This window comes from Polistes fuscatus, unplaced genomic scaffold (assembly GCF_010416935.1).
Source record: "Polistes fuscatus isolate 324 unplaced genomic scaffold, CU_Pfus_HIC Scaffold2, whole genome shotgun sequence".
Lineage (NCBI taxonomy): Eukaryota > Metazoa > Arthropoda > Insecta > Hymenoptera > Vespidae > Polistes > Polistes fuscatus.
In genome coordinates this window covers 9,516,904-9,543,478 of record NW_025113096.1, presented here as the reverse complement: position 1 = coordinate 9,543,478, position 26,575 = coordinate 9,516,904, and the positions used below count along the sequence as shown (strand labels likewise).

Sequence of the window (26,575 nt, the reverse complement as noted above, 5' to 3'; positions counted from 1 at the left end):
AAATTGTTCGGAACAATATTTATTTTACATATAAATAAAAATATCTTGAAAAAAAATTTATTTTTCATCTAAAAAATAATGAAAAATAATAATAATAATATTTTTTCAAAAAATGACAATAATGATTTTTATTTTTGTATTATTAATATTAAAAAGAAAATCCGATGTACAAACTTTCAACCCCTAGAACGGCATGTTAGGCTTGCAATAATATTAATCATCAATTATACAAACGTTCGTATTTTCCTTATGAATCCTTCAAGACTAGGACACTTTAGACGTTGATTTTCTTGGAATTCTTTCTAAGTAAAAACGGAAGAGACAAAGGAGAAGATCTTTGGGGTCGTTGGATTCTAGGCGATCCTAAGGTATACGTTCGAAGCCTTAACGTGCACGCGGCATTGTCTGAAGATTTTTCTGCTTAGGAGGAGACTCCTCGCGTGCAACGTTATATAACAAAATGGCCGCATCCTTCTAGAGTCAGCACCACAACACGGCTCGCGTGTACGAGCTGTAGCGAGTGGTGCGTTCCTCCTGTCGGATGGTCGTCGTAAGAAAAGAAGGAAGGGTCTTATGGGAGGACTTAACGTTAGGCAAGGCTAAGTCGTCTGACAACGAGAATATGCTAGCACTGGAGCGTAAAGACGTTGAACAGGCTTATCATTCTTACTTAGCTGATTATAAATCTTCATTGAAAACGATTATGTATATTATAAATCATCTAGATCTATTTTATGTAATATCGTTTTTATTTTCCTATATATATTATAAAAAGATTATAGAAAAATCATATCAGAAAAATATGAAATCGTTGGATGATGGATTTATATCAGGATAAATAAATCCTATAGCGATGTTTCCTTATCTCCCTTATGCGAAAGCGAAACAATGGCATTCCCATAAGAACTCGAGCGGTAGATTCGCGGCGCCGTTGTGATATTTTCAGATCGTTCGAAGTTTGCTCCTAGCTTCGAGAGGGCTTTTCAGAGATTCTAACTAAATTTATGGCATCACCTGCCTTGGAATCTGCTCGGATACAAAAGACAATAGTTGCCCGACTAGCTATCTATAAAATTTTTATGTCTCTTTTTATTCACTTTTTACTTCGTTTTTGAATGATTCATGTGTTTTTCTTATATATTATATTTGATAAAAATATTTGTAAAATGATATGTTGTTTTTCAAAGGGGAGGGGGGGGAAATTACGTAAAGACACAGTACAAGGATTGAAGTTTTAAGTCTCGCATAGAATGTTAACGTGGGCGGTAAAGGTTTACGGGTAAGTTTGAGAGTCTTACCGTGTGTCCTGGCATCAGAGTCTCTCTCTTTCTTTCTTAGACGACACTCTTGGTAAAAGGGTAAAGGCTGTAATTCAAATCGACAGTAGCATCCGTTTGGTTAAGGAGCCTTTACTGAGATACGAATCAGTGATTTATAACTTGCTGCCGGAATGCGTGCGGACATGCCGATGTCTTCTCCGACATCATCGATATCCATTATTGCGCTTCCTTGCTAAACCCTCGAAAGGGCAAACGGATATAGAATGTCGCGAGAAACCCTCTTGGCCGAGACACGATCGACGAATCCTCTTCCGCCATTCGTGAACTTGCCTTCGTATAACGTGATTCATGTACTCCTTTTGCGACTTGGAAACCTATGCGAGCACCAGTCGTTCGTGACGTGTCTTCTCTCCTCTCCTTCTCTCTCTCTCTCTGTCTCTTTTTACTTGTATTTTTTATAAAAGGTCGCATTGTTTTCTCAAGCCAGTCCTCCCCCTGATCGGTATCGAACGTAAATCTTCGATATTGATGAAAGAGAAGATATCTGTAATATTTTTCTTCAGCATCATTCAAGGTCCTGTGTGAACATAAAACTATTTTATAAATATATATATATATTTTCTCAAATTATTTTGTTTAAACATAAATCATAAATATTTGATAGACATTTCTTTTACTTATGTATGTTAATACCACGATTAGAAGAGGGTTCAAGGCTCGCGCCAAGACGTTCCGACAGCTTCTCTTGTGAGATCATTAAGGTCGTGAGAAGAACTCGAGTCGGTTCTTCATATGTACGTGCTTATTGCGTGTATGTTCTTAGGTAGAAATGATTTGACTTTTGAAGAGAAGTTGAAAAACTGTAGCTTGGTGTATAATAGGGATTTTGTGAAAATTGCATTTCGTGTGTGCTGAAATATTTGGATAAATATTTAGATAAATTATTATTAAGAATGATTCATTATTATTCATAATATTTATAGATTATTTATTAATATTATTTATCTAGATTTATTATGACTTTTAATAATTATTTACCTCTCAAAGAAATTATCCAGTAAGTTCCGAGTAAGGAAGAAGAATAACGTAACGGTTGATTCGTCTCTGAAAGATCTGGTTCCTCTAAGGATAAAAGGAGTTTCCTACGAACGTGTTCCGAGATCCTCGGAATTATATCATCGGGCAGGTAACTTTAGAAAACATTATGTCCGAGACGATCAACGTTTCTTCTTCTTCTATTTGGTGATCTTGACCGGGCAAGTTTTTGGCGGCGATCGTCTGGAATTCAGGTTTATCCTTGAAAGAGGACCGATTACGATAGACCCTTTTAGAGGTATCCCTCCAAACCGTAAAAAAAAAAATGAACACTACCAGTACGTCTTCCTAAGCAAACCCTTGACATTGAGAAAATAACATCCTTGGGATCGTTCGCCTTCGTTATTAAATTTTTGTTTCTTTCGATTTTGAAGAAAATAAAAAAAACAAAAACAAAACAAAAATATCAGACCTATTTTCGAAAGAATGCACGAAGGAAGATCAGAAAGATCGGAATGAGAAGGGCTGGATACATAGATCAGTTCCCTTCGATATCTACAAGACTAGCCCTTCGATTTTCTGCGTGACCCTAAAGGGCAAGTATAGCGCGGCGCATTGTAACGATGCATCATCTTGTCGCGCTGGGAGGTTCGGTACTTCAAGGCTGCCTGAACCTGCGACTCCGCTTACGGAATACAATGGACGGTTCAGGACTCTCTCTTTCTCTTTCTCTCGTCGTCGTTGTTGTTCCTTCGATGCTTACATTATGACCATCCCCGGTGCCTTGGCACATGTAACGATACTTATCCAACTATCCTTACAGGCTTTGTCTCGCATCTCTCGCGAAGAGAATAAGAAGTGCGAGAAACGAAAAACAACCAAATTTATTTGTTTTTTTTTTTTCATTTTTTTATTTTTTATTTCAATTTTACTATCAATCTCTTTCATCTTTCTTTAAAGAAAATCACCAAAGAATCATAAGAAAAAATATTACTCATGGATTTAGATACCCATGTTTTGTTTTCTCTTTTTCTTTAATTCAAACTCGTAAACACGGGAGGTCGTTGACTTTTCTCGGAAAAGACCGGACATACTGACCTACATAATTTCTCTTACTCAAGGAGGAGAATGGTCGTTTGTGAATTGAACGAATAACTTGATGCATTTTTCACATTAAAATAATACATAAATATACGTCGAACGAGTTGACGGGAAGAGCTGAAATGCATTGGCCCTGATAAACGTTTTCCTTCTTACCATTGTTAGAAGCGTGACTCGAAGATGAAGCGACTTGAGTCAACGGCTGGTATTGGTCTCTCTCTTTCTCTTTCTCTTTCTCTCTTTCTCTTTCTCTTTCTTTCGTTCTTGAGGTGCATCCACGCCTTTATGTAACGCGCCGCTAGGACACGTGGTCTCATTAGCCACGGCATAACGTGCCGGAAGACGATCGCGTGTAAATTATCAGCGTACGTACATCCGACGATGTGTTCGCGATCGAGCAATGGCCGAGGACTCTTCTTACTATCTTCATGACAACATCTCTGATAGTACCTTTCCTTTTCTCTTTCTCTATCCTTTTTTCTTACTCTTTCTTACATTACCTTTCTCCTCAAATTTTTCATCAATTTCTACTTTATAAAAAAGATCGTAACTATTTCTTATAAAAATTGTATTATATAATTTTAGTTCATTGGTTTGGAAACTTCTATTACTAATTTATTATTAGTATATTGATCAATTAATTAATTAATATCTATATAATTTATTTATTATTGATATATATTATATAGATTTATTATTAAATATTAGTTATTGCCAAAATTCTGCAATTTAGTTCATCAGTTTCTTAACTTTTATTATTAATCTATTGTTGATGTAATATTTTATTATTATTATAATTAATTCGTTATTAAAATAAAATTCGTTACTATTTCTCGCGTCGAATTCTATATTATATTCTAGATTCTATATTATAGTTTGTTGATTTGTTAACTTTTCTAATATATCCAAATAAAGTCAAAATCATCGAGAATAATTCATAGTACTTCTTAATTCTTTTGGTGTCCATCCTGATCAACATTATAGCGGTATTTCCTTTGTAGGAATGCTTATAATGAAGATGGACAATCTTGATTATTCTTTTAAAGACTTAAATTGTGTATAAACCGTTTACGTGTATACACATATGTGTACCCTTTTATATGCTTATACAGTTGGGTGCTAAAAGTGGGAATAAATGGTGCTCGAAATGGCAATGAACTTTACCGGCCCGTGCCACTTTAGCCGTTTCCTCAAAAACCGGTCTCGAATCTAGCCAACAGGGGAATACGATGATGATCGTTGTACTGTTACGATCATTATTAATATCGTTTTATCGTTTCTTTCCGAGCGTATAATAATGCCGTGAGATGAGATCGATAATATTTCTAAATCTTATGCAAAGGTTAAGTAATATTTGTGTTAATCAATTTTTTTTCTTTCGAGTTAAGTATATGATATACGAGTCGTAGTTCGTAATAAACGACGATATTAAGAATAGGCTAAAACTATTCTTACAAAAAAAAAATCAAAATTCTCTAATACACTATTACATCTTATTAATGTAAAATAGAAAATTACATTAATTATCTTGCCAAAATTTTTGCTACTCAAATTTTATTGGAAGACTAAAAAAAACAAATGTCCATTGGCTTTACTCATGTTATTTTCAAATGCACATCAATATTTACATTTACTATACAACAGTAAATTACAGGATTATTGATAATTATGTCTAAATACCTCAAATGTTTCTAAAATAACACATTTAGTAAAAATGTAAATATTTATGTGTGATAAATACGAAAATTTAAACTATTCGAAGGCAAAAACGATAAACTCCACTTTTAGAATTATTTAAAATTTCAATGTCAAAGCACTTGATTGATGACTAACAATATATATTTAAAATAAATTTTCTTAATAATTAACTTAAATTCAATTTAAATAAAAAAAACTTTTTAATTATGTTTGTTGAGTAATAAACGATAGAATAATTTATATTTTACACAGTTAAACGGTTTAGCAAATTAGACGCTCACTTATCAGAAGTATTCTACAAACAAACAAAAAACTAGTGCAACATAGATAACAACGAGTAAAAAATCGTTCGTTTGAAGGAAAGTATAATGAGTCATGTAAATGATATCAAAGATATAAGTATGATGCATACATAAACACGTAAATACATTTACATATATATATATAAACATACTGGTATATTCCTAGTAAATAGATAGGTAGTAGATAGGTGTTCTTGAGAATCGTACGATGACTGATGGCGATCGTCCAGGGTATCGGCGACGTGACCGTGATCTTGAGGATAGCCTTGAACGTGCGTTTGAACGTAATCCAACGGCCAGGCACGCCGGAAAGTCATCCTTTCCTTTCTCTCGGTCGATATCGAGTACTATCTCGATGCTGGCGCGCTCGAACCGGTACGAGCTTCACCGGTTATACCTATAATCGAATATAATTAGCCGTGCCGACCGGTAGACTCGAACGATTTCACGAATAATGAATGGAGAATAACAGTCTGTTTCGAAATAACGGGTTCGGGATACATAAATTTTATTAACGAGTTATTTAAATGAAAATTTAAGCAAAAAAGAAAAATATAAATATCTTTCATAGTTCTACGATAGAAAATTTCTTTTCGATTTTATTTGTCGTTTGTTTGTAATATACATATATATATATATTATAAAAAAAAAAACGAAGTATATAAAGAAAAATTGTTGTAATATCAATGATAATTTTTATGATAGGTGAATCGTAATAGGTTCTAAAAGCAGTCGACGAACTTTCATGCTCGTAGTAGAGCGGAACAATTTCATGCTTGCTACTTATCAAGATCAAACTGAGTAATTCGGTCAAATCGAAGACATCGCGTGCGTGCGTGCGTGCTAGAAATGATGATTTTTGAACAATGTCGATGAAAATGTAAAAAAACCTATATGTTCGTCCTTGAATTCCATTTAAATTCTGGATTCGTACAATACTCTTTCTCTCTTTCTCTCTCTCTCTCTCTCCTTTTTTTTCTTTCTGTGTAAATTAATAATACGATCGTCTCGATCGAAATTTGAGTAGGTAAATATGTATGGTGCATGAAAAAAGAAAATAAACTAAGAAAATATTTTGTCACAAAAGAGACTTCGACGTGGCAGAACGTGACGTCCTGCAGATGCACGACTATGATAATCCTGTCCTTTCTCCGAGTCTACGTGATATCCGGACGAAAGATCCTAGCTGCAGTACGGAGGCTTTCGAGGGATCGCTTTACATTCGTGAGAAGTCAATGATCTTGATCGTGATCGTAGGAACGTGCGTTCTTCGTCGAGGTAACGAAGCTAAGAACTTTGAACTTCGAAGGTAAACTCTTATAATACCTGGTTAACTATTTTCATTTTCTTTTTTCTTGACACGTAAATTGATACGTCGAAATTCCTTTATATTCTCGTATCAATCATTTCCATCAATCAGGAAGCATTCCGAAAAGTATTTGATGATTTTTCGCGAACACCCATTCGATCCTTTGCGTTCTATTGTTCTACCAGAACTTGCATACGATTTAATGCAACATCGAGAATCCATTGTAATGTCCCTGGAATTCTTATATAACTGTTGTGCAAGATGATACTATCTTTGCCATATAATCTTTCTCTTAACTTTGACAAAATGAAAATTAACTCATACAGAACACACAAGCCTACTACGCTTATGGTATACTCAAAAGAAAAAAACAATAAAGCAAACATTATCAATTTTCAGTTTCTTTTTTTTATAATAATTATACAATCGAAACGTATTACTATATTATAAAAAATAAAATTTCTACATGCGAAAGGATCGTATTGTCAATTTACATTTAAAGTTATCATTTTCATTTTGATGACAGTCAATTAGTGTATTACGTGAGTTATTTAAATGAAACGTTTTTACATCGGTGACAATTGATCGTAAGTTAGCAACAGAAACTGTCTTACGTGTCGTTTAGGTAACATTTATCATTATTGTTCGTGTCTGCAGACATGCTTTTTACGTACGTGTCGTTTTACCAAAGAGGAGGATCGCATGGCCATTATGCAACACGCTGAACGTTGTGCGATGCGATCTTTGACACGTAATCACGCGCGTAAGTTGCCATCGCTACCAGGATTAATCGCGTGCATTCGCGCCATCTTCCTTCCGTAGTTCCGTTCACAAAATGAATTATGAAACGAAGAGAAGAAGAAGAAGAAGAAGAAGAAGAAGAAGAGGAAGAAAAAGATGAGGAGGAGGAAAGGAATAAAATGGGAAGGGGGAAGAAGTTTAAAGAGAAGAAGAGACCGTGACCTTTGATTCTTCTAAAAAAAAAAAAAAGAAAAATCATAAAAAGAACCAACGTGTAATACTTTTTTCAGCTTTCTTTTCAAATCGATCGATAAATCGGCATGGATCGTTAATCCTCCTCGGTCGTTGGTCTTCGATGGATCATCCCGATTTACGTCATTAATTGCTCGTCGGTGTTTTCAAAGGATCGTCAAGAGGTAGTAGTTTAAAAAAAGGAAGCTTCTAAAACGATCGCGATCGTGACTAACGAAGATACGATCTTCTGATGGATCGAACTTAAACTGTTCCCATTTATCGATTATCCTATCGAATTATGGTCGCTTATTTATGTTCGACTAACATAGTTCACAATCTTTAGCTTCATAAGAATTTCAAGTATTGTATGTGTTTATATAATACGACACGTTGATAAAGTTTTCTCGAATTTTCTACATGTCGATAAAATTGTTTAACTTTTTCTTATATACTTCATTTATATCGAGTGTGTGACTTGATATTTCGTAGAGATGCACTTAATAACAATTATTTTTATCAAATATCATATACGTCTTTTATAAAATATTAGATATATATATATATTTTTATTTTTAATGAAAAATATATTAAAACATACAAAAAAAGAGTTCTTAATGAAGTAATAAAAAGAAATAAATAATACAAAAAGTGATAACCCTTTGAACTATTATGAAATCATTTTGTTACTTCGTTCTTATATATTTCTGTTAATTATTTTTCTCTACTCTCAACGTAATATATAAATGAAAAATAATTATTCGAAGCAAATCTGTTTCTCTCGTTAATTTGTTTATAAAAAAATAATTGCAATGTTACGTGAGAGATGACATAATAATGCAAAAAAAAAGGTTTGAAAAAAAGAAACAAAACTATTGAAGGTGTTTGTCATTGATCGTGAAACTCGTAGAGTTTGAACGTAATGTCCTCTGTATAGTTGCAAGCCAGGATCCACGAACGGAAGCGGATCCACGCTTCGCGAAAGACGGCCACAAGAGTGAAACGAACCGTTTCTGAATATACTAGAAAGAGACAGTTAGATAGAAAGAGAAAGACAAAGAAAGACAGAGAGGGAGTGAGAGAGAGAGAGGGGGAGAGAGAAATAAAAAGAAACAGAGAAAGAGAAATAAAGAGAAAGAGAGATAGAAAGATAAAGGTACAAAATACACTTCTGGCTATAAGAAGACGAAGAAATACTGAACAAGCTAGAGATCTCGTCGCGTATATTATAGCCAACGGCATTGGTTTGAAGAAGAAACGATGATAGGGCAAATTTTTATGTAAATATTTAATGATTAATCGTTGATATTCAAAGTGGTACTTCACGATCATTTGATAATACTAAACTATCGTAATCGTAGATGTTCTCGATCTTACTTAACATCATTGTCGTTCTTAAATCATCGTTTTCAATGTATGTAACAAAGATCTTTTCGTTGGAATCGATTAAATACGGCTTGTTAACATTGTTAAATCGACGAAACGGGAAACATCAATCAGTAATTATTATATAAGTGCAAAGAATCCTTTTGTTTAGCATTTCAGTCGTTGTATAATATAAAATCGTTTCATGATGCTTCTTTAAATTGACGATAATATTGAACCATCGTAGTAGATCGTTTTAAGATATCGAAAGCATAGCCAAGGCCAAGGTTCTCGGTATAAACTTCGAGATAATAAACATCGATAACAAGTAAGAGATTATCTCTTTTGGTAAAGATCTGAACTCATAATTTTGTCCTTCAATGTGTATCATATTGCGTGTAATACCTGTGTATTAATACCTGATAAATATGACGTTATGTTTAGAAAAATATTACGATATCAGCGTTGTAACTTCCCCATCGATAAGGATAAAGACTTGCCATTAATTAATTAGAAAAATAAGAAGAAACGTAGCTTGGAGCATATAACGCGTTCATATTATAGTTTAGTAGGCCGACTCGTTGAATCGTCGAGCTTGGTACTAACGTAGCACGCTCGCGTACTCGCAAAACAAGAACAGGAGCAATACTGACCTTCCTCATACACGTGTTCTCATAAAATATTACGATCCTTTATGCGGTCACGTTCGCGGCGATAACCCACGACTTCGTAGCCTCCTTCCAACGCTAACCAACATACACGACGGCATTCATAGCTATATTCCCTTTTTCTGTTTCTCTTTCTTTCTCTTTTTCTCTTTTCTTTTTTCCTTTTTTCTTCCTTGAGCTACTCGTTTCATATCTAGAAATAAAGAAAGAAACGATCTCTCCGAGCGTAGCAGTACTCTTAGAATTTCGTGCTAAGAGGATTCTGTGCGTCTGTGCAACTTCAAGGTCAGATGATGATTCTTGATTACGATAGAGATAACGGGGTGGACTGCATTATTCAAGACACGCGACGACAGGAAAATGAAAGAAACGGTTTCGCGGACAAAAAACGTTCGCACTGCACTCGACTAACAGTCGGCTTTTCAAGTACGCAAGCCGGTGGTATATTAATTTTCATTTATTTGTTCGCAGAAACAACTGAGGAGGAAGACAAAGTTCAAGGTCTGGTGTCCTCGAGTACGGAGATATACTCGGTTGAAGTACTCTCCTCGAAAGCTAAGAGGGAACAGGTCCTACGAAACATTCTTGCAGCACGAAGACGACGAATGTCGAAGCAACGTAACAGCCGTCTCATCGATGTCACTCTAAAGGATCCACCAGACATCCTGGAGGCACAGGAGACGAAACACGAAGTCTATGCCAGTGTTTCTCTACCAAAGAACGGGACCGACGTTGACAAGGAAACGTTGGGAGCAACGATGGAAGAGAACCTAACGACGTTGATGAGTGAACGCCACGAGGACACCGAGTCCACAATGACAATGGCGCCAGTAACGAGCATTCCTTTCAAGTCTTTGGAAGCTGATAATATCCGTAGAAAAAATACAGTATCCATGCCGGAGTCCCTTTACAAGCACTTTAGACCCGTTGAAAGTAACATTCCGATGGAGGACATGTCGCAGTTCTTGTATTTTGGTCAGAAACTACAACCGGAGCTGCAGAACGTAACGACAATTGTTAACGATTCGAACGAGCTTGTCTCAGTCACTCCACCAACCTTAAGAAGGAGAAACCCTAGCAAGAGAACTAGCTTGTCTTCTTCTACAACGACAACGACAACGACACCGACTACAACAACACCGACGACAACGACAACAACAACGACGACAACGACAATGACAACGACAACATCTCCACCTGAAGAAATCTCAAAGGAGAAGACCAATGTTGCTTTGGAAAGACGCATAATCGAGAAGAACAAAGTATCTAAGATTACTAAGAGCACGTTACGAGATTTACCGAATTCGTATTACAGGAAAGCGAGATTGTCAGATTCAACGATCGCCACGAACGTGATCCCTAGCAAGGACATGACGCAAAATGATAACATAACGAAGTTGGAAGAGCAAGTGGAGGAGCGGAGTAGGGATAAAGATAGTGTTCAGAAGACAAAAGTGTCAAGAGGCAGTTTTCGGAGAAGTAAGAAGGTAGAAGATATCGAAGAAAAAGCAGAAATTGATAATGGTTCTGAGTACCGTTCGAAGGATGATAAGAAATCTCGTGAGAATAACAGTATCGACGAGAGTACGACCCGTTCAACGACTTTAAGAATCGTCGTGATAGAACCTGAACCATCGATTAAAGACTCTTCTACGACGACGACGACGACGACGACGACGACGACGACGACGACGACGACGACGACGACGTCGAGGAGCACAACGCAAGAGACTCGCCGGCATCAACCGCAACACGTGTACGCGTATACGATAACCAACGTGACAAGACTGTTGCGCAACTACACCGGACCTGGGCTAAGTGGAGAGACTGGAGCAAGAGGAAGAGGAAGAGCTGACGAAGTAGGAAGAACAGGAGGTGGTGGAAGCTCTCGGAGGAGTAATGCTTCTAGCGAGATAACGAACACCAGGGTAGAGTCACCGTCGACGGAGGCTTCCGCCAGTGCTGCCGGCGTCAGCGAGGAGCCCTCACAATCCGCTGGACTCAGTACTGGCAGGAGCGTCGAAGCGGTTGGAAGACCGAGCACGATCGCTACTCCCTCATTGGTGGGGGAACGACGAAGAAAAGTTCTTGCGAGCGGTGCCCACCGAGCCGGCACTCAGTCAGCGCCGCAACGCGCACCCGTGAGAATCGCGAGCGCTCTTACTCGAAATAGACAATACTATCAGCAGCATTTATCTGATCGAGTAGCCCTCGTTATCGACGAAGCTACTACCGCGGATCGTCATCATCATCATCATCGAAGTTTTCTACGAAAATCAGCTAGCGCTGTTTTACACAGCGGTGTGGTGAACCCAACTGACGCGAGCCCGGAAGCAATGCCTTCCACGGGCACGCGAGATTCCCTTCTCCTCGACGCTGACAGAAAAAATTCCCTTGATCTGGAGCGTCGAGAGAATGAATCTCGTCCTGAAAATGAAACCTCCTTGAAGGTCAATCAAACCTTCGGGAATATACTTACAACGAATGAAAGTTTGTTAGCTTTGAACGTACCGGAAGAAACAACTATCGTCGATCTTCTTCCATCATCATTATCAACTGAACCATCGACCGAGAGCCTCTCCGAGTCCGATACCAAAGACGAAGTTCCGAAGGAAAGTAACTACGAGCATTCAACTATGACAACAATAATGACGGAAGTCACAACTAGTGCACCCGTCTCTTCGGTTACACCCAAGTTACTTGTCGAAACAACATCGATTAATAATCGTATGACCACCAAAGAGACTCCCACCTCGACTTCGACGGAATCTCTTAATCGATTAACTTCTAGTAGGAAACCAGATCAAGACAGACCTTTCGGTTTAGCAGCCGATCTTGATCCATCAGAAATTCAAAAAATGTATAGATCGCAAAACACCTCGAGTACGGAGAGTAATACTCTTCCGAATTTGGAAACGTCTACCATTTCGACGACGAGTCAATTACCTACTCAAATTGGACAAAAACATATACACGAAATGCATGAAAACAGAGGGCGCAGTCTTTCTGACAAAACAAAACAGGAAGACGATGTGCTCCCCATAATGCAGCTCTACAACACTTCAGACATTTTCAACGACAGCAGCACCCTCGGTCCTGCTACTCGTACGATCGAACTTCCCTTAGAGGAAAGTAATGCGACTAAAGACGTGCAAGAGTCTCCACAGGAAGCTCCAGCTTCTCGATATACCACTCCTTCTGCTACCAGCAAACCTACCGTTAAACCCACTTCTAAATCCATCCCTAAAACTACTCCTAGAACCACTCCCAAACCTACAAGCACATCTTCCACTTTCATTAACAGGACGAGATACAAATCGAGTTATCCTAATCGCTCCATTATATCGGATTATTCTGACTTAGGGTATCAACCCATCGAATTTAATAGGACGTTCTTTGATAGTGGTTCGATCGCTGTTAGCCCACGAGAATCAGTGAATATCAGTGAAGTGACCAAGAGACACGATGGCGATACTATCGCTTCTCAAGAAACAGTAGCTGTAGTCAGCTATATTTTGGCTACTCTCGTCGTATTTCCAATTGCCGTTGGCGTTGGACTCATTTTAAGAAGACTGATTATTAGGAATCGTAAGGTGAGTTTTAGATCTGGAAAGTAAACTGGCTTCGTTTTAGCAACATCTTTTTGGTATCTGGGTTAGCGTAGGCTTGACCCAGAGAAACAGAGAAAAAGAGAGAATAAAAGAGAAAGAGAGAGACGGAAAGAGGAAAGATGTCGTAGATTTGAAAGTAAACTGCTCCGCGCGAGCGAAAGTAGTCCGAGTTCTTTGGATTCTCTTTTCACCGAGTCATTGTACTCGAGTAGTATACAATTATCATACTAAAATAATATTTATCATGTTGTAAAAGCTTCTCTCATTTCCATTTAAGTTTTAGACGTTATTAATTACTTTAAAAAGCGATAAAGAATTATAATGTAGAATAATACAGCGACAATAAAAAATCGGTCATCGCGTTGTCTCAAGTATGATTCTCGATGAATCATCGAACGATCGAAGAGCTCTCGACCCGTGATTATGGTCGCGGGATTCGTGCGCCTTACGAAGTCGCGTATATACCTAATACCTTATTCGAAGATTTTCCTATTTGAAATAACAAAAAAAAAAGATAGACAGAGAAATAGAGAAAATAAAGTAAACGTAAAAATGTGACGTTCTATTAGATCATTTCGACTGAAAATAAAGAAAAATTTATTTCTTTTTTTTAAATCCCAACGACAGACGTTCCTCTCATTATGTTTATTATTATTATTATTCTTTATTAGTCGATTTATTTACCGCTTTGAATTTACGTCAAACTCTCTGTCTTTTCTCGTAATAATAATATTTTCAACTTCTTTGTGACTGTTCGTCGCCGTGGCCGTTACCGCGTGCGACGTGATAGAATATTTTTTCTTTTAAAATTAACATTGATAATATACTTATGCAGGTGCTCGAAGAATCGGACACGTCATCCGAGATAAGTTACAGAAAGGATGCTCTTAATCTTGAAAATGGTGATTTTAAAACATCCATAGAAAAAGCGATTACAAAACTACCGAGGATACAACATTTGGTAAGAATTCAAATTCAAATGAAAGGACTAATAATTATTCCTTCTACAATTTAATCCTTCTTATATTTCGTTCTCGTTTCTTTTTTTGGTTTTGTTTGTTTGTTTTTTTTTCTTTTTTTGATTTATTTATTTTTCATTTTATTCATCCATTCAGTGTCACGAAGCAGAGAAACCACCACCACCTTCCTCGCAAGAATCCAGATGGGAGTTTCCTAGAGATAAGCTTAGGTTACAGACGGTCCTCGGGCAAGGAAACTTTGGACAGGTAAGGCATTATGTTTTCTTTTCTGCTCAGCCGGAAAGCGGGATAATAAATCGCCAGAGAATCGTGCATACGTGGGATGCGTTTCTTGTCGTGCGTAAAAAGCTCGCGTAAAAAGGTACATTTTAACGGGAATATAGAAATCTCATGATTATATACACGGAATTCCTTGTGAATGAATACACGAATTCTTGAATTCATTATGTTGATGAAATAACGAATAGTCCATAGATGTCAAAATGTCATGAATTATAATCGTTATTTTCTTTTTACCAATAAATATGAGTAGAATCTTTTTAAACGTAATATTTGTTATAATTTGTTAGGTTTGGAAAGCCGAAGCCGATGATTTGACTGGTCATCAGGGTACAACGAGATTGGTGGCTGTGAAAACTGTAAAAGAAGGTGCTTCAGAACGAGAAAAAGAAGATCTTGTTCGAGAACTAGAGATCATGCAACAACTTGGTAGTCATCCCAATGTTGTAACACTTTTAGGTTGTTGCACCGAAGAGGGTGAGTTTTTTTTCATTTTAATTATTGAACGTTCAAATTCTTACATATAATATTTAATTATATATTTAACATTATTGAATCTCTCTCTCTCTCTCTCATATGATAATATATTTACTTCATTATAATTGAATTATTTATATATAATTTTGTTTTTCTATTCCGTTCGATGTTTGTATCTCGACGCGACTCTAATACATTTTTAATATAAATCTATTTAAAGCGGCATCTATTCATTATGTTTTCATTGATGACGAAAACATCGTAAAAAGTGTGTTTAATGTTAAATCGTAAAAGAATTCCTTTCCTATAGTTTATCTCAGAGTCTACAAAAAGAAAAAAAGAAAACTTAGGAATGGCGCATCTTCGATAATGAACGGTTATTATATATTTGTTTCCTCTTTCGTGGATCTTGATAACAAAATGTTTATAAAAACTACTAATAACACTATCACTGTGGCTATTTCATTTTTTTCTTTTTCATTGACGTAGATGTTTTTATTTGCAAAATATGCTGATCAAGCAATTTGGTGGTCATCCTACATTCTTATTATATTATATTCACTCACCGATGTTAATTTATGGTTTATAAATTTGTAAAATTTGTTGGTAGAGAAAATTTTTCACAATCGAGAAACGTCGATTAAAAAAAAAAAGAAAAAAGAAACAGTAAATATCGAATTAAAAGCAAATTAGTTTGACGAATGGAAAACACATAAAAGTAATAATCCGTTTCGAAGTTAGATCTTGATAGAGACAAATTTTCAACGTGTTGATAAATCATTAATTTTATTATTTTTCTTCTTTCCAGCATACACAATAAGCGCCGATCATTTACGTCGCATTCTATTATTTTGTAAATGAAAGGAAGACGAATCGTCGATGTTCAGTATCATTAATTTATAATCGATTAGTACCCATACAGAATGTTAGATTCATACATATACTATTATTTATTATTAGATACATAGACCGTGATGCAACACCGTAAATCTTCTTCGACAAACAAAACGTCAGGCTCGTATTTTTTTCTTTTTCAAATCTCTTATTTTCCTTTTACCCTAAATCGAATTCATTAAATATAGCTTTTTTTCCTATTCCGTTCGATGTTTTTATCTCAACGACCCTAATACATTTTTAATATAAACGTACGCTATCATCTCATGTATGTCATAGGATGCGAGAATCCTTCGAAAAGAAAAGAATCCTCGTCATTTCCATTACACGGTGATTATATCGTCGATAAAGAGATACACATTCTTTCGATTGACATAGAGACAACACAATTTTTTCTTACCACGTTATTCTCTCAATAGTATCAATGATTTACACTCGATCGTCGTCCTTTTTATTATTTCTAGAATAATTAATTATTTAAGAGATCAGAAGTATGTGCGATTAAAAGAAAAAAAAAAAGAAATAACAACGTATGACTGCATTTATCAAATTACTATAGTAAGAAAAAAATAGCTTTTACCGAGGACTGAAATTTATTTTTCAAAGAAAAAATAACTTCGTCAATTTCATCATCATGGAATTCTCATGAGAAGATAATATAAAAAACTAGTTTTTAATTTTTTTATCCTTGAAAATTTAATCGCTTAGGTATATCGTATTGAAAAAAGGTAATGAGAAAAATAGAGGAAATCATTACTCCTTGCTCGAAAGATGAATTTATCGTGTCACTTTATCTCGAGATATCGCAGAATCTCTTTCTTCCTCAATCTTTCTCTATCTCCGCTTTTATCTCTTCTTGAGAGTAGTCAGTCAATCGCGTGATCCCTAAGGATTTTATTTTACGGTTGAGACATCAAAACTAAGGACGAGTAAAAACGATCTCGATGAGAAAATAGATAAATGAAAGCTTGAGGACATTATTTACGAAACTTTCCTTCTATACTCCTTTTTTCTTTCTTTCTTTAGTATCGTTTTCCTCATGGTGTATATAAATTTCCATACGTGTACTTAAGCCAGATATTTTCAACACAATACATCAATTAAATCTTTTTCTCCCTATCGGGATCCTTTTCGATTAAATTCTTTATTTTAGATTTTTCTTTTTTATATTTTCTTTTTCCGAAATACAAAAGAAAAAGTAAATAAACATTTTATTACGTCTTATTTGTTTTTTTTTCTCCTTAACGTTCGCACGTTCCTTCGAAAATCGAGATTACCTTTGATACCATCCTGAGAATGTTTTAACGCAATTAAAATAATCGCTTACTCCCTATTTCGGCCCTTTAGCTTCTTTCCGCCGCGGTAGAGTTTTTGGTTGAAGCTCAAGGGAGCGTGCCTTGTCGGACCCTTTTCGGCGTACAATAGAACGCGCCCCCGGCCAGCGAGGAGGGTCCGTCGCTGAAAATTTACGACTTTGTGGTTTCGTGTCCTCCGCATTTATCCTTTCGGTCTCGACGCCAGAGAGGATAAAGCAAGAGGAGCAAGAGGAGGAGGAGGAGGAGGAGTAGTTTGAAAGAAGGTGGCTACGTATTTTTCTCTTCTCTTTCTTCACCGTACTACTACGTTCCTCTTCTTCTTTTTCTTCTGCTACTTCTTCTTCTTCTTCTACAGAACTCGACGTATCTCTTCGACAATAAGACACAACCCAACGCTTCCATTATATCCATTTATCGATCACTTCTATACTCCGATGATATTTCAATTTAGAACTCGATCGATTATTTTTCTTTCGTAAGTTCTCATTTAAAAATTTGCTTATGCCATCCGTTTAAAAATGAAAAATGAGAACACTTATCGACGATCTCGAGACATATGATATTATTTAATAATAAACATATCGACATTTCATGTATACTTATTCTTACCATGAGTGGTCAAATGATAGCTTAAAAAAAACCATATATACTAATAGTAAAGAAAATATTTTCCTTTATTTAGAAATTAATAATGTACATACATTTTATGTATTTTTACCGCATTGTTTTTATAAAATTACAAGATTTTTACGAATTACAGAACTCGGTCGTTTGACCTCACTTACTAGGTTTAATGTTAAAAAATTCATTAGTGTGTTTTTTTTCTTCCATAAATACATACACATGTGCAAAATGTTTGGAGAACTCGAAATAACTCGAAGATAATAATATTTTATTTTTCTTATATTTTCACGGAAGCTGTTTATTTTATTACGTGTCAAACAGCTGTGACGATAAACAACGTATACATGTATGCATATACTTTAATATTTCACGATAATAAAAATTGAAAATTGCTATTGCAAGGAATCAAATCTAAGGTATATTATAGCCTTATCGAATTTCGTTAATCGAATACCGCGGTAAAACGTTCAGCTTTAGCGACGAACGTTTATTATTTTCCATTTGTCTTGGCTATTGTTCCGATTACGTGCCGTATCGATGCGTGCACGTGCGCGCAAACACGATCATTCGATTAAAATACGATGCCTATACGCTTTGTTCATCATCCGTCTAATAATTTCTTTTTTTGTTTTTTATTTTTTTTATAAATATACAAAGGAAGTAGAGTTTAAGAACGATGCGCATAATTTGCGATAATAACTCGCGTACGTGGAAACATCAGAGTTGTGTCTCCTCCATAAAATTACGTTCATATAATATAATAATGTATTAAAAACATCCTTTTATGAATCATAGTGATAATTTTTATTGCGCAAAATTGGCAAATAATATTTGTATTATTAAAAAATATTTGATAACAGTAAGAGTAATATTAAAATTTCAACAATTATACTTTACAAGTCATAAAATTGCATCTATTTGATTAAACGTATAAGAAAAAATATAAATGGGAAATATAAATAAAAATAAAAGAATGTGTGCGTCAGCGATAACGAAGCTCGTATATCAAGGTGGCATAAATACATACTTACATATAACATACATACATACATACATAAAATATAAACGGCATGAAAATCAACGTTGCCGCGTTGTCTCAAATATTATGATACTTGCAAAAAGAATTTGCTTACGTAGAGTAAAAAGGTAGATGGAGGGTTCCTTAACAAACCGAAGTTATTAAAGGGGAGTAATGTTGGCCTAATGTGAGAGTTACGACGACGAGGCGCCAACACGAAACGACCGGTAAAACTGCACAACCAAACTGGCCCCATAAGTTACAATCAGCCGGATACTGCCCACGGGGTCCCAAAAATGCACAGTTTAAATTACTTTAACTGGGATCTATACTTCGTTCATAATCCATACCCTACATGTCCTAATCTCAACATATACTTATTTCAAATAGAAAAAAAGAGTAAGAGGAAAAATGTCGTTTAGAAGAATCACCGTCGTGAGATAGATACATTAATTTTTTATGGGTAACGATCGGATCTCGTGACGAGATCGAATTACACTATCGATATATTTCCCGTTCAACATGATTTATTCCGCTCGATTCATCTATGTGAAATATTTTTCTTACAATTAGAATCGAGGGATACAAGCGTCTACGTATACAGAGTCCGCAGAAAAAAAGAAATTAACACGCGCTTTGAGAGAAGAAAATTTATACAAATTTTTTATACAAATATGATCGTATCGAATTTATTCGTATTTCGCGTGATTAATCAGAAGTTAATTTTTGTTTTTACGATTACTAAAAATGACCAAAATAACTGCACATGCATATTAAATTTCTTTTTTAAGACTCGTCCTTTCGAACTTGTTACTTACGAACTTCACAAATTCGTGAAATTGTCAAGCTTATTTAATGTGAAATTCTGTTCAAAAACTCACGGTTCTATTTTCGTTGGATTCAAAACATTTTCAAATTTAGAATACCAATTTAAAATGATTCTACATTGCTCAATTGATAATCGCATCGCCGCCATTTTGCTATTACCATAGACGTCACTCGTTGATGTCATAATGAGCGTGAAAAAAGTGTGTATCCATTTTTTTTAGCTTAATTTATATATAAAAAAGATAATAAAAACAAAAAAGTAAAGTCGTTTAACTGTTTTCTTTTTACAGAGCCCCATTACTTGATACTAGAATACGTAATGTACGGAAAGCTGTTGGCTTATCTACGCGATCACCGCACCAGGCAGGACTTTTACAATTTCAGTGAGGACTCGGCGGCCCTGACATCGAGAGATCTGACGGTATTCGGATACTGCGTTGCACGAGGCATGGAATATCTCGCGTCAAAAAAGGTAAACTTACTTTATCAGTCTCCTTATCCGAACAAACGAATGAGTAAAAAAAGAAAAAAGAGAGAAAGAGCAAGAAGAAATAGAAAGAAAGAATTAGTGGTACAGTCTCATTGCTTTTCGAGAGAAAAAGATGGAGAGAAGCAACGGTAACGAGCGAGACTCACGTGATATCGGCTTGTTTACGGATCAAGCGATAACCACGACATCGAAGGAGAGTCGAATCACGTTTCGTGCCAGTCAGTGGGTCAGTATAATTCATTGTCAGTCCCCAGGACAGGTTTGTCGCGGTAAGAAAAAGTAACTTTGCGCGAGCCGAGTAGAACCAAAGACAAAACGAACGGGTCGCTTTCAACCCTCTTCTTATTATTATTCTTTTCTCTTTCTCTCTCTCTCACTCTCTCTCCCTCTCTCTTTCTGTCTATCCTTATATCTCTTTCCTTTTCTCATAGTAGACACGTGCTTCGAGAAGAAAAGAAAAAATTCGTGATAAATTTCGGTGCGGCACCTCGACGAAGAATCGATACGACTTAAAGCCACTTTAAAATGTTTAGATATCGCAACGGCTCGTTAATATCATCAAACAAAGTCAGCAGCAATTAATCGTTCTATAGCACTCACTTATTTTATCAATGTCGTCCCATCTTTCCAATCCCACCATATTTTATTTGTTCTTTATTTTATTCTAAACTCGTTTAAGAGATTTATCTACTCTTAGACAATTGGCAGAGCAATGTGGCCAACTCATGGATTCTAATATGTTATTTAAGTTTTTCTTATATAACAAATATCGTATTTTTCGAGAAAGAAATGTTTAAAACCTACTTACGTCATTCTTATTCAAAGATAATCGCGCGTTATCTCATCATCCGTTTTTAAAAGAAACAGTTTTTTTGTTTGTCTAAAAAGCATGAAAATATCTTTATTCTTTAGAAACACAACAAATGGACGTTGTGACTTTTTAAACGACGACATCAAACTCGGTCGACGTATTTACATGCATACATACTTACACGTCCGTTCCGTTATTTTAGAATTCACGGATATTCCAAAGTCTTTTTTGTAACGTAGCAAGATCGTAATTCTACTAACGCTCGAAACTCGGACACCAAGGTCGATTAAAGACGTTCTCCAATGTCTTCTCACTTCGCGTAGTTTTATTGACACGAGGATTTTTAGGAAAAGGTCGAGTTTACTTCTTAAACAAATTAAAACTGCCGATTTAATAGTAGTCGCATAAATCTATACGAATATTTAATTTTTAATAAATTTTATAATTTTTTTTTTTATGTAGATGAAAAGTATACAAGAGAATTCATGATCACACACTCTATACGTTGGATATTACATTTATGTTAGATAATAAAATATTAGTCTTTGAAAGTGTCATCAAGGACAAAATTAAGAAACGTTTTTAAAAAAACGTTCTACAAATTTTGAAAAAGAAAAAAAAATGAAAAATAGAAAATACCAGGAAAAAATGCCGATATAATGGTAATCGCATAAATCGATATTAATATTTTTAAGAAATTTATTTAATTTTATGTAGATATAAAGTATACGAAAGAATTCGTTATCATACTTTTTACGTTAGATATTACACTTTATATTTGATAATGAAATATTAGTTTTAGAAATGTTATGAAAGAAAATATTAGAAAAACGTATTTAAAAATGTTTTGTAAATTTGTAGTTCTGATCAGCGGTGATCCTCGTGATATTTATCATGTTTTAAAATTTGGGAAAAAAATGAAAAATGGAGGAGACCAGTCAATTTTTTGTCCCGTCAAAAAACAACAAAAAATATAAGAGAAGAATAGATCATCGATCGGCTTCTTCGAAAGAACGAATTGCGTGTTTCCGTCTGTATAATGATTTCCCAGAAGCGCAATGCGAAAACTAATCTTCTCGACTTGATGGATAATTGCGAGAATAAGAAAAAGATAGAGAGAGAGAGAAAGAAAGAAAGAAAGAAAAAAGAAAGGAGAGAAAGAGAGAAAGAGAGAGAGAGAGAGAGAAGAAATGAACGTGCTAGGTTCGCATAGGTAATTTCAGGTATAGGTAAACTTATCTATCCTATCTTCGAAAATGCTTTGGAATAGAAGATGCATCTAATATCGCACGTGACTTGCCGGACGAGACCTTTTGATTGTGATTTAAAGGACGTCTTGTGTTTGGCATTGATTAGCAAGGATTTCAAGACGATGTTATTACATGAAATAGGACATTATCTGAAGATGTCTCCTATCATGTGCATTTTATTAAATAAATTTCAAGGAAAGCGGATACTCTTCCTTAGAAATTCTTTATCTAATCTCGTTTAATCTCTTTGTGGATTAAATTGACTTACATCGATCATATGACATAGATATTTGTAAAAGGTTGCAAAAATAAAGAGAAATAGTAAAGAAGAAGAAAAAAAAAAAGAAAAGAAAATAAATGAAGGATCAACATCGTACGCATCGTTCGCATCTACAGCCAGCAAACCTTGTCCGTATTTAGCTATTACGAAGGCAAAATTACTTGCTCATTAGTAGGATAAGGTAACGAATGTTACAGCTGGCAACGAAGCGAGACCAGTTGTCTTGAAACTGGTGTTTAGAATGATAACGGGTGTTCATACGATCACGTGAGAAATTTCAAAGACGTAAGAGAGTTAGCGATGCAGGTACTCTACGACGAATTATCGATTATTGTTTTTACCATATGCGGATTAAAAATGATATTATTGTCCTTGTCGTATTCGATCGAAAATAACATGTTAAGAATTCGCAAATTGACATACCTCTCGTGTTTCGTAGCAGCCACGAAAACAACGGCGGAAAGTAATAAATCTAGGAGATGAAATCATTAAAGAAACGAAGAGATTGTATATCTATATACCTATATATATCTTGTTTGCCTTGGCATTGAGTCGTTTGGTTCATTAGCATCATCTACAGGTTGGACAAGGTCCGAAGATTCTACCGAGAGACTTTACTTGCTCATATTTTTCAACCAGTTGTCTCTATTTGTATTCAATATTTAAATATTATATGAGACAACCCTATGATAAAGAGATTATTCTTCATTATAAGTTCGTTTAAAATATCTCTTTTTTATCATTTTCTTGTTCTTTTTTTCAGATAATTCATCGCGATCTAGCAGCCAGGAACGTCTTAGTTGATCATAACAAACTCTGCAAGATCGCGGATTTCGGAATGTCGAGATTTGCGAATAAAGATGGCGAAGTGATCGAAACTAGACACGGTAGAAACGCATTGCCGATAAGATGGATGGCACCAGAATCATTGATTTATTCTCTTTTTACTACGAAAACCGACGTATGGAGCTTCGGCATTTTGATGTGGGAAATAGTCACCCTCGGTAAGTTCTCGAAGATAAATAAGATAAACAAATTTGAAATTTCAATCGTATGACGTGTAAAAATATCTTTCTTTTTTAGATTAAATATCATCACTAACATACACACTTTTAATATCCCTATAAATTTTCAAACCAATCTCGTTCATTCTTCTTCCACTTGCTAAAGACACGTTTAATAAATAAGTCGGATTATCTCGTTGCTCGAAGGCAATTCTCGAGTAAGTTAGCACGATGAGCATAGGCAACTGACAAAATATTTTATGTTGTTTAGGCTCAACGCCGTACCCGGATATGACGGCAAGGGAAGTCATGCGGAACGTGCAAAACGGTTATCGCCTCGAGAGACCGTCCCACTGTCGAAGCGAGCTCTTCAGGGTGATATCCCGATGTTGGCACGCTGATCCTAACCGCAGACCAGAGTTTCAGATTCTCAGAAGGGATCTGGCACAGCTACTCGAGGACAATATGAACGGTCATTACGTCGATCTCGAGAGTTTTGCTTCCGAGTGCACCGACTGACGCCATTTCGAATAAACTCACCCTACTTTTTATTCTTTTTTTTTTCTTTCTTTCCTAAACTTCGATATTCTGATATTTACGTCGAACTAAAGAGGTCAGAATGATTTTAGGATCTATTATATCGAAGATAACCGAGTTTAAATTATAACAGACACAGTTTGCCATTTTGATGCCGAATTTTACGTCGAGGTAAACGAGAAAAGATTTTTTTTAATTTATTTCTTTCTTCCTTTTATATATTATATATCCTGCGATAAAATCAAATCACGTTTATACTCAGGAAAAGATTTGAATGTGAACAAAAGAGGTGAAAGAATTAAATCCTCTTATCATAGATTTATATCCGTCCAGAATATTTTTTTCTTTTAAACGAGTGTATCGTTGTTGTTATTCGATTGTGAAGCATTGTGTATCACAGGAACCATTAGTTAAGAGGGTTCAAAATGTGCTATAATATTAATTTATTTGTTAGGTACGTAATTAATTATCATAAACAAGACAAACTCGACAATAACACTGCATCGTGTTTTTACAAAGATAATAATATTTCTTTCACCATATTCATACCTTATTTCTCTTCGTCATTTGTATTTCCTTGTCGCGAAATTGTATATATTATTAAAGTTACAATCGTATCGTTATATTATATATATATATATATAAATAGATACAAAAAATATATGTATTTTGTTTAACGTAATTACCCTTAATCAAAAAAAAAAGAAAAAGGTACGAATTTTTATCTTACGTTTTCCATCAATTTATAATTATTGTATCAATATTATTCCATCATCGTATCATTATGATTATTTTAGGTTTCGTTATTATTATAATAAGTAGAAGGTTAGATTTCTATCGTTGCGGGCGTTTATTTTTAATCATTCTAGTCTTTCGACACATTTGGAGTATCGATTGGTTATCATTCACAGATTATCATTTATTTTATCTCCTTAATTTCTCCATTTATTCAAAAAACAAAATAGAAACGAAATAATTTTTTTATTGCCGTTCTAAAAAATATGAACCGTTAAAAATCGATCGGAACTCCAAAGTAGTCAGTTGATTATTTCATTAAGTTTTAATTTTACAATTGGTATAATAGTTATTGCGTATCTTGACAAGACCGAATTTTCTCGATCGTTCGAGATCGCTTAAAAAAAAAAAATAAAAAAAAATAAAAAAAAATAAAATAAAATAAAAAGAAATGAAAAGAAACGAGGTCGCATCTTGATCTTTGCGCTACAATTTTGTCCTCCCAAGTAAAACGACAAAACAGCAACAACAACAAATAATAAAAGAAACAATGTATAATGTTAACTCGACTATCGTATTAAGAAAGTTTTTTGTCTTTTATCTTTTGTCAGTAAACGTTATTGATTTTTCAATGGAGACTACTACTTTTTATCATTTTCGATCATTGATCGATCCGATCACAAAAATCCCATCGATCTTTTACAAATAACTATCTTTCATTTTTACCAGCTTGTCGTACTGATCTATTGTGATTGTGTATATGAAATAAAAAAAAAAAATAAAAAAAAAGATTAAAGGAAAAAATAATAATAATAATAATATAAACGAAAGATATAAAAATTATGATTGATTATGATGAGAAAAATATTTTAATTCGAGTTAATTCATGGAATTTCACTGCGAGGAATTTTGATCGAGATCTTTGCGAATACCTTTCTCGATCGAGCTCTCTGTCCGGGGAAACGTTTTAATTAAATTAATTAAAGTAGCACATATCCGCCGAGCGTCGATTTAATTACGAAGACGTAACAAATTGTGGTGGACCGCCGCGGGGTTGGGACGAGTTCGCGTGGGCGTACGTATATCGTAAATCTTCCTTCGTGTACACTTAAACCCATGTATGTATATATTTTATGTACATATATACATATATGTATATATATATATATATATGCTTTCTTACTTGAGATTGTTATAATTAATTCACTCCGTAGAAGCTTTTGCATCAATTAACACTTATACCCGGCACGTTTCCATCTCAAGAAATGTCGAGATTAAAAGCGTGCCCCTCCGTGTGGGATGACAAAATAATTAAACATTAAATTTGTATGTATGAACGTATTTATATACACGTGTTTCTTATGCTCTTTCGGAATTTTAAGAGAACTCGATATTACTTTTAATACAAATTCTATTCGTTTTGCATATATAATGTTGATAATTATAATAAGGGGGTAAGTGAAAATATTTTTTTTAATGATTTATTTTATAATATAAATGTTTTTAATATTTTTCATCTTAGTTCGTTATCAGAACTATCGGCATATATATATTATATGTATCTATAGATTACTTTAACTAATAATCATTAAATTGTAATCATAAATACCTTACGTATCTATAGTTTTCTCTAACTAAGCGACTTATGCAAGAGTAGTCAAGTTAACGTTTTAATTAAAGTTTCTCTAAAGTATACAATTAAGATTGTTCT

General features: G+C 34.8%; 1 protein-coding gene across 1 annotated transcript in view; it reads left to right on the top strand.

Annotated features, from left to right (window-relative positions):
* The window catches only part of LOC122516503 (serine-rich adhesin for platelets-like), a 117,225-nt gene extending 92,488 nt beyond the window's left edge, over positions 1-24,737 (top strand). The window contains exons 2-8 of the mRNA XM_043634366.1: positions 10,202-13,323; positions 14,177-14,302; positions 14,457-14,567; positions 14,891-15,077; positions 20,048-20,229; positions 23,352-23,592; positions 23,864-24,737. Coding sequence (XP_043490301.1) covers positions 10,202-13,323; positions 14,177-14,302; positions 14,457-14,567; positions 14,891-15,077; positions 20,048-20,229; positions 23,352-23,592; positions 23,864-24,111 — 4,217 coding nt within the window. The 3' untranslated portion in view covers positions 24,112-24,737. The remainder of the gene's footprint in view (positions 1-10,201; positions 13,324-14,176; positions 14,303-14,456; positions 14,568-14,890; positions 15,078-20,047; positions 20,230-23,351; positions 23,593-23,863) is intronic.
* The last annotated feature ends 1,838 nt before the right edge of the window (positions 24,738-26,575 follow it).